The 10068-nt window shown below is 39.2% G+C and overlaps 1 protein-coding gene across 1 annotated transcript in view; it reads left to right on the top strand.

Annotated features, from left to right (window-relative positions):
• The window catches only part of CRPPA (CDP-L-ribitol pyrophosphorylase A), a 310974-nt gene that overhangs the window by 97477 nt on the left and 203429 nt on the right, over positions 1 to 10068 (top strand). Inside the window, exon 4 of the mRNA XM_021689627.2 lies at positions 6726 to 6830. Coding sequence (XP_021545302.1) covers positions 6726 to 6830 — 105 coding nt within the window. The remainder of the gene's footprint in view (positions 1 to 6725; positions 6831 to 10068) is intronic.

Genomic DNA, 10068 nt, shown 5'->3' with positions numbered 1-10068 from the left:
GGTTGAGACCTGATTTATGACCTAGGATGTGATCTATTCTGGAGAATGTTCCATGGGCACTAGAGAAGAATGTGTATTCCGTTGCTTTGGGATGGAATGTTCTGAATATGTCTGTAAAGTCCATTTGGTCCAGTGTGTCATTTAAAGTCTTTATTTCCTTGTTGATCTTTTGCTTAGATGATCTGTCCATTTCAGTGAGGGGGGTGTTAAAGTCCCCCACTATTATTGTATTGTTGTCGATGTGTTTCTTTGCTTTTGTTATTAATTGCCTTATATAATTGGCTGCTCCCATGTTAGGGGCATAGATATTTACAATTGTTAGATCTTCTTGTTGGATAGATCCTTTAAGTATGATATAGTGTCCTTCCTCATCTCTTATTACAGTCTTTGGTTTAAAATCTAATTTGTCTGATATAAGGATTGCCACCCCAGCTTTCTTTTGGTGTCCATTAGCATGGTAAATGGTTTTCCACCCCCTCACTTTCAATCTGGGGCTGTCTTTGGGTCGAAAATGAGTCTCTTGCAGACAGCATATCGATGGGTCTTGTTTTTTAATCCAGTCTGATAGCCTGTGTCTTTTGATTGGGGCATTGAGCCCATTTACATTCAGGGTAACTATTGAAAGATAGGAATTTAGTGCCATTGTATTGCCTGTAAGGTGACTGTTACCGTATATTGTCTGTGTTCCTTTCTGGTCTATGTTGCTTTTGGGGTCTCTCTTTGCTTAGAGGACTCCTTTCAAGATTTCCTGTAGGGCTGGTTTTGTGTTTGCAAATTCCTTTAGTTTTTGTTTGTCCTGGAAGCTTTTTATCTCTCCTTCAATTTTCAATGACAGCCTAGCTGGATATAGTATTCTTGGCTGCATATTTTTCTCGTTTAGTGCTCTGAATATATCCTGCCAGTCCTTTCTGGCCTGCCAGGTCTCTGTGGATAGGTCTGTTGCCAATCTAATGTTTCTACCCTTGTAGGTTACATATCTCTTCTCCCGAGCTGCTTTCAGGATATTCTCTTTGTCTATGAGACTCGTAAGTTTTACTATTAGATGTCGGGGTGTTGACCTATTTTTATTGATTTTGAGAGGGGTTCTCTGTGCTTCCTGGATTTTGATGCCTGTTTCCTTCCCCAAATTAGGGCAGTTCTCTGCTATAATTTGCTCCATTATACCTTCTGCCCCTCTCTCTCTTTCTTCTTCTTCTGGGATCCCAATTATTCTAATGTTGTTTCGTCTTATGGTATCGCTTATCTCTCGAATTCTGCCCTCGTGATCCTGTAGTTGTTTATCTCTCTTTTTCTCAGCTTCTTTATTTTCCATCATTTCATCTTCTATATTACTGATTCTCTCTTCTGCCTCATTTATTCTAGCAGTTAGCGCCCCCATTTTTGATTGCACCTCATTAATAGCCTTTTTGATTTCTACTTGGTTGGATTTTAGTTCTTTTACTTCTCCAGAAAGGGTTTCTCTAATAACTTCCATATTTTTTTCAAGCCCAGCTAGTATCTTTAAAGTGATGATTCTGAACTCTAGATCTGACATTGTACTAATGTCCGTATTGAGTAGGTCCCTGGCAGTCGGTACTACCTCTTGTTCTTTTTGTTGAGGTGATTTTTTCCGTCTTGTCATTCTGTGCAGAGGAGAATAGATTAATGAGAGAACAAAATGCTAGCAGAGTAACAACGTCCCCAGAAAATATACTCTAAACAAATCAGAAAAAACCTGAAGCAGTGGGAAAAGAAAAGGAAAGAGAGAAAAAAGAAAAAGAAAAAAAAGAAAAAGATAAAGATAAAAACAAAAACAAACCAAAACAACAACAACAAAAAAACCAGAATGTGATCAAATATGATCAGTGCCACACACTAGATTTGGCGTGTATTTTGGTCTTTTAGAAGAAAGTGCCTCCCAAAATTTTAAAGAAAGAAAAACTTATATATGTACAAAAATAAGGGTTGATATGATGAAGGGATGGAATATGACTGTAAAGATGGAAATTATAAAAAATTTTATAAAAGGAATTGATAAGAAGTTGTTTGAAAAAAGAAAGAAGAGGATTTAAAAAAAGAAAAAAAAGGGAGGATGTGATCAGGCAGGGGAATAGAAAACACCATATACTAGAGATTTAGGGTATATTTTGATCTGTTAGAAGAAACTATCTCAAAATTTTAAAGAGAGAACAACTTATATATATAAGCCAAAAATACGGGTAACTACTATGAAGGGATAGAATATGACTCTAAAAATGAAAAATAAAAATGTTTTTTTTTTTTTTTAAAAAGGATTGATAAGATGTTGGTTGAAAAAGGGAAAAAGAAAAATTCAAAAAGAAAAAAAGACAGTTAAAAAAAAATTAACTTTGAAAGACTACAGAATCATGGTAAAAAAGCCATGAATTCTATGTGCAGTAGTCCCCTAGAGCTGGAGTTCTGCCGTTCTCATTGGTGGGTAAACTTGGTCTTGGCTGGCTGTTCTCGCTGATCTTCTGGGGAGGGGCCTGTTGCCGTGGTTTCCAAACGTCTCTGCCGGAGGCAGAACTGCCCCGCCCTTGCCCCCCTCCCAGCTAAGTAATCTGCTCGGGTTTGCTCTCCGGGGCTTTTGTTCCCTGCGAGCTTTCCGTACAGCTTTGGAGGCGGAGAGTGAAAATGGCGGCCTCCCAATCTCCGCCGTGGAGGAGCCGAGAACTCGGGGCCCCGCTTCTCAGTGAGCCCCCAGAGAAAAGCCATCAGTCACTCCCGTCTCCCCGGTCTCCGGCCACACTCCGTGCTCACCCGGCCTGTGACCGAGTGTTTCTATCTCTGGCACATGACCCGGTGTGGAGTCTCCAAACCCAGCAGATCCCTGCGTTGTGCTCCCGCGCGGCTCCTCCCGGGGGAGGAAGGTGAGTCTCCCCGGGTCTGCCGCTTGTTGGGTCCCTGCTGGAGGAGCAGTGGCCCGACTGTGCCGCGGATCACGGTTTATGGCAACCCCGAGCTGAGAGCCCGCGCCTGGGCTCCGCCTCTGCAGCCGGCTTCCCTGCTCCGATACCTGGGAGCTCTGCCACACTCAGGCACCCCCGGTCTTTCTGTGACCCGTGGGTCCTGAGACCACACTGTCCCGGAGGGTTCCACCCCCCGCTTAGCCACCAGAGTGACGTCCCTCAGCGGAGCAGACTTTTAAAAGTTCCGATTTTGTGCTCCGTGGCTCTATCACTTGCCAGAAGTGGCCGACGGAGGCCCCTCCCCCGCTGTCTATCCTCCCGAATATCGCCTCAGATTCACTTCTCCGCACGTCCTACCTTCCAGAAAGTGGACGCTTTTCTGATGAGAGAGTTGTTGCTCTTCTTTTCTTCGATCTCCTGCTGAGTTTGTAGGTGTTCAGAATGGTTTGATCCCTATCCAGCTGAATTCCTGAGACCAGACGAAATCCAGGTCTCCTACTCCTCCGCCATCTTGCTCCGCCCCCTGAAATCTTTTTTTAACTGCAGAGTTCCTCCAAAAGATTTTATGTTTTGCCTTTTTGACCTTACATTTCATGTTAGTCTTGGGTTTCAGTTAAATCTGGGCTTTCTGCTCATGCTTATGTGTTGGAGACTGATGGGAGTTGGTAGGTTTCATAAGTGGAGCTTTTTGACTTTGAGTTTCATTGTAACATGACTGAGATGGACTGTATTTGGGGACCTCTGACAATAGTATACTTAAGAGTTTCTGCCTGGGAGGAATATTGTTTGGCATTCTTTTGGGCTGCAAGTTTAGGGGGGCAGAGGGTTCTTAGAATCAGTGTGTGTATGTTATGTGATCAGGGATATCACTATGATTCCCATGCTGGATAATAAAGATAAAAATTTTCAGCCATTACACACTGAATTGACTTTCTTGATTTAAAATCTACCATTGTCCTAGTTGTTTTCTATTTGTTCCATATGTTCTGTTTTTCTCTTTGCCTACCTTTGTATTAATTTCTCATTGTTTAATGATTCTGTCTTACCATTATTGATTTATTTTTAACTTAAAAATGTTTAGTGTATGCCTTGAGTGTAGAAAGTACATGTAGTCACAGGCACCTTCAAATAGTAATATACTGTTCATGAGCTCGTAGTAGTAGGTTACTGAAGCAGAGCCTGCAAGATATAAACACTCCTGTTGAGTATTTGACTCCCAGAGGTTCTGTATTCTCATAGTCACCTCCACTCAGTACTTAGCAGTGTGTTGAGATTATCCGTTTATTTCTTCTTACCTGCTTGTATGACATCTGCTGTCTCTTGTGGTTGTGCTGTACCGTAGGTGAGCTGGTGATGGTATCCTCTCTGTCCTTGGGGGAGGCATGCCTTTTCTTAGATTTAAGGCTACTTGGTCATCTTGTGACCTCAGCTATGGTGGGTACAAGAAAAAGTTATGCTTTTGTAGTTTATGTGATTTTTCTTCAGAACTAAACATTATTTTTTCCAGCTTTCCATATCTTATACAAAAGTAGAAGTCATCATCAGTGTTATTGAGAAATGCAGAAATTCAGAATTTAACAGGTTATTAAGCATGTATTTTTTTTGAACTTCCTGCAAAAGTAAAATTTTTGTTGCAGAAATGACCAAAACCCCCCATAAATAGTTGTAATAGTAGTCTATACAACAAATGACAAATTCAGGCTACTCGTTCTGCCAAGATTGCTCAGCCTGTTTCCAGTATATATTCCATATATACCGGACCCAGAGTTTTCTGTGTTTCCCATTGGCTCTAGTGACTGGTATCCTAAAGACATCATACACTTTGTAGGCTGCTGCCATCTTGCCTGGTACAACATGTGATTGTCAGGAGTAGAGCATCAAGTAATTCTCTTTTCACCACCTAAGATAGGAGGGTGGTACCTGTTCTTGTGGTCTCCTCTCAACATGTACTTAGTGAGCACCTTTAAGGCTTTCCACAAATGTGTTAAATATCTTGCCTCTGAAAAGAGTAGGAAGAGGGCTATTGCTGGTCATCTTTGGGATTTGACCATGTGTTAAAGAGAGCATTCTGTTGACTGTATATAGATCTCAAATACTGCTAAATGAGTATGTACAAATGCGGGAAGTACAAAGAAGAGGCTTAACATTTGTCTTACTTGAATATAACTAATGTTGATAATGCTTTTTAAAAAATTACAATGTCTAAGAAATATGTTAAGTAGCATATCATAAAAGAAGATTTAAGCTGAGAGACCATTCTGGTCAATTTGGGACTATGTACATTTGGTGGTTCTATTTTCTTGTCCATTACCTTAACATACCATTATAGTTAGAATTTTGAAATCTCTAGTACAGCAAAACAGCCCTGGAAATGGGTGCTAAATGTTGTACTGATATTTGTGGCCTTTCTGCAGCCTTCCTTACCTGGGGATGTTTGTTCTAAAACATAAATCTATCAGATGTCTGAAACTTCTCTGTATGCCACCTTTTGCCCTACAGGTATACCTTTCTCCTACAATTTTGTTCAGTCTTTAGAATGAGATCAGAGATCATTTGCTTTGAAAGGCCTTTATAATGCCTTCACACAGAATTAAGTGTTTTATCTCCTGGTCTACTTGTAGATATTCTAGTGTTGCATCTATCATAGTCTGTTGCAAAATATTTGTTCAAAATCAGCTTCTTCTTTAAGATATGAGTCCTTGGGGAGCCTGGGTGGCTCAGTCAGTTAAGCGACTGCCAAAGGCAGTCATGATCTCAGTCATGGTCAGGTCATGATCTTGGGGTCCTGGGATCCAGCTGAGCCCCACATTGGGCTCCCTGCTCAGCAGAGTCTACTTCTCCCTCTCCCTCTGCCCATCCCCACCACTTGTGATTTCTTCATCTCTTTCTCTCTAATAAGTAAATAAAATCTTAAAAAAAATTTAAAAAAAAAGATTTGATTTCCTTGAGGACCTAATACACATCGCATTTATCTTTTAAATGCTGCTCCTTAATATAGAGCTTGGATATGATCAGGACACAGTATTTTTCAGCTGAATTGTATTGGTCATTTTAATGGTTTTGCTAAAAATCCTTAAAAATGTTGCTTGTACTTTATTAAATCTATGAGAGGCCTTTCCATTTTTTTTTTTTTTTAAGATTTATTTATTAGAGCGTGCAAGCAAGTGGGGAGAGGGCCATGGGGAGAGAATCTCAAGCTGATTCCCAGCTGAGCATGGATCCTGATGCGGGACTTGATTTCATGAGCCTGAGATCAAGACCTGAGCTGAAACGGAGAGCAGGAGGCTAAACTGACTGAGTCACCCAGGTGCCCCAGGCTCTCCTTTTTTGTCTAATAACAGAATACTGAACTGTTTTCATGTTCAAAATCAAAATATAAATTTTTAAGACATATTGACAAGTAAAATATTAAAATGAACAAAAGCTATGATTTGCAAATATTTTAATATAAATATAGCATAGGGGTTGGAGTTGGATGAATACATATATTTGTTAGATAAAATCCTGATACAAAAAAACTTCAGCCATACTTTCAGGCATTTTAGAAACATGTTTGGAAAAGTAGCTTATAATAAAAAAAAAAGTAGTCTATTTATTTGACTCCTGAAACTATTGAGGAAGTTCAAAACTTAAGATTGCAACTTACCTACTTCCTGTATCTTTTGACATTTAGGGCATAGGGACAATTATTATGGAACTTGATGAATCAGTACCTAATCAAAGATTTTTTTAGTTCTCTAGGCCCTTTTATATATTGATTATGAAATAAAACAAAGTTTTACTTAAAAATATATTTGAACTTTTTTTTCTACCCAGTGTAGTGACTATGACTTGGAATTTGGAACTGAGTGTTTGCAGTTGGCTCTAAAATATGGTCACATTAATGCCAAACTTGTGGAAGGATCACCTGACCTCTGGAAGGTAAGGAAGTTTGCATTTTGCTCTGGATCTTGGCTGTGTTTATAGGTCATTCCTAAGACACATTCTGCAAGTATAAACACTTTCCAGGTGCTTAAGAATATGGAGAGGTAGTATAAAAATGCTTGGTTTCATACTCATTAAGTATTTTGAGGTATAAAGGTATGTATGTATGTATGTATACATTAAAGGCATTAAGAGTTTTACTGGGTTTCCTGAGCATCAAAGTATGTATCATTTCTATTTCTTGGTTTGCAGAAAATTCACTTTGAGATAATTTATTCAAACAAATTCCATTTTAGCTGATAAAATGGTTTTATTCAATTTTTTTCTTCCCTCTCTATATAGTCTTACATTCAGTTTCCTTAAACTCCACTGGACTGAGGATGAAACTCAGCTTTCCACAGTAGCAATATTTCCTTCCAGGCCCTGGAGGGTGGTAGCTCCAACTTAACTGGGTTCAAGAAATATCTGCCATAGTTCTGACTTAGTGGGATGGGTGACTGGACCCACTTGGTGGCCCCAATGAGGAGTTAGACTCTTGAATATAGTAAGGTTTGACTCCTAATGACCAACTTCTTTGTTTTCGAGGGAGTGAAGTAATTAGAGCTGGAGTGTTTCAGTGTGGCTTTCCTTTGTTTTGAAGGTAGAGATGTATTGAATTGAACAGTGTTTTCTGAAAGAGGGTAGGGTAGTTTTATTTTCTGAAGTATTGCTGCTTTTGAAATACGGGATGAAACATATATTTCATATATAGAGAGAGAGCTTGGATATATATATATGTTTATATATATATTTATTTAAAGATTTCATTTATTTATTTGACAGAGAGCAGGAAAGCAGGGGGAGCAGGAGAGGGAGAAGCAGGCTCCCCACTGAGCAGGGAGCCCGATGTGGGGCTCAATCCCAGGACCCCGGGATCATGACTTGAACCAAAGGCAGACGCTTAACCAACTGAGCCACCCAGGTGCCCCAAGGGATGAAATCTTTATAAAGCATCCACCTAAATCTGATAAGGAAAGATTCATCCTAACTCTAAGATGATATGAACTCAAAAGCATATTTCCTCATTGACTTAAAAATAAAACAGAAAGCCCTATGAGTTCATTAAGTATTCTGTACAGTAATCTGATAGGCCTTGCCCTATGCTAAGATTGTCTCATACATACTTAAAATGACTGAAATTACAAAATTACAAAATATTGGTATGTCTGGATTATTGCCTTACACAATATTATTCTTTTAAGGATATCCGAATGTCTTCAACCCAGCAGGCAAACATTTTATTCATTTTGTGTATCCTTTTCTGTCTGTGGCTCAGATGGTAGTAAACATATTGTGAGGACTATGTTGTTTACCAATTAGGTGTTTTGTTACACATCCTGACACTCATCTCTGTACAACGCCTTTTGGCTGTGGGCTAGACTTAATTTGCTGGCAACGGGAGATGAAAGTGGAAACTCACAGACAAGTTTTATTGCTGCTCACATGTTCATTTAATACTCTCTGGCCTCATTTTTGATGTTGTAGGGTGTGTGGTGATCTTTTTCTGTGGGTGTTCAGAGCCTATTTGAAACTTGTCAAGCCCTCTGAGATGTGCAGAGAGGAAAGTAACAGATTGCTCTTGAAATTTTCCACTTGTTCCTCACAAATTTATTTCAATTTTGTTTTAGATTTTTTTTTTTTTAATCTTCTATTTCACTGCTTTCTCCAGCAACACAGTATTAGTATTAGTTCTCACGTCTTGGTGCTCTGCTTCCCTTTCATGGGAACCAACTGTAAGTGCACTAAGTCAGGGATTGGCTTTCCCAGGACTTCTCCTCCTTTACAATGTTTGAATAATGGGACCTTGGATTTTAAAAGGGCATAGAATGCAATGGATTGGGCAGAAAGTCTTTCAAATGGCAGATAGGAGTTCTTTTCTGGTACCATATTTCTTCTGATAATTGAGGTGAAATGATTTTGAGTGCAAGTATTACAGTTTTAGGGTCCTTGTTTCCTCTTTCTGCCTCCTGTCTCTCATCATCTTCTCCCACCCCCCTTTTTTCTTCCTTCTGATACTTCCCTAGCTGTTGGTATAGCCCTCTAAAGCTTCTTGATGACATTGTATGAATTGTCTTCAGTATAGGCTCGTCATTTAATTTTGTGGTCTTGGCATTTTGTAAGGATAAAAGTTACTCGGTTTCTGTTTAAACCAAAGCAGTAATGTATACTTAGAAATTAGTGTTCTAATTCTATACTAACACCAAAAGTGCTACCATTTTTAAAAATTTGGATCTGAAAAAAGATTTAGTACACTGAAGCTAAAACCAGTACTGGACTCAGGTAGCTGAGCCAACTACATGGCTCATGATTCATAAATCTTGAAACGGTGAAAAATGCATTTCAGGAGGCATTTTACTACCATAAAAAGTAGGGCAAGGATGATTCTGAAACACAGATCCAGGATACCTTCTCCTACCCCTCAGAAATCAGGGAGTTCACCCCCACAGTGGTATGAGGAATGACTAGAAATGTCTCATGCCTGCATGTGGGACTATTTGAACTGCCACCAGAAATCTGGGAGGGTTATTTTGTATTTTACATACTTTTTTTAGAAGTAAAGCAAGAAATAAATGTTCAGAGTTATGCCATACCTCATGCAGTGGCTCCTTTGGGGCCTGGAGGAAACATTAATTGTTTAAAATCACCATGCAGGGTAGAGGACAACCCCCACTCCTCATGACAAAGACTAACCAATCATGGAAGAGAATAGGACTGATTTCTGGGATAGGAATTGGCTCTCATGCTTTCCCTGAAGGGTAGTGCCTTGCCAGACCTTGCCAGACACACTGTTATTTGACAAAATTTGACCCAGTGGACATAAAAACTTCCATTCCTTTAATTTATAATTGTACCATATTTTTGTCCCAATATACTTAAATACTTGCTCACTTTCTACACTATACAGAACTAATTGAACAGGCTTTTTGTTTCTAAATTTACAACTATCCTTAAGGCATAAAAGATTATAACCAGGAATTGAAGAAATTAAACTGTTCATTGTCTAAAAATACTTGTTTAGGAGGAGTTTCTGAAGTGTTTGAAATCATCCCATATTCCTGACTTTTCAGGAATCCTTTTGATGGGAACTACTTTTTTTTTTTTTCTTTTTCAGATCACGTGTTATGGCATCTTTGTTTAAAAACAAAAACAGGGATGCCTGGGTGGCTAAGTCAGTTAAGTGTCTGCCTTTGAGTCT

This window comes from Neomonachus schauinslandi, chromosome 12 (assembly GCF_002201575.2).
Source record: "Neomonachus schauinslandi chromosome 12, ASM220157v2, whole genome shotgun sequence".
NCBI classification, from domain to species: Eukaryota; Metazoa; Chordata; class Mammalia; order Carnivora; family Phocidae; genus Neomonachus; species Neomonachus schauinslandi.
The sequence above is the reverse complement of the archived record's forward strand: the minus strand, read 5'-3'. Positions and strand labels throughout refer to the sequence as shown.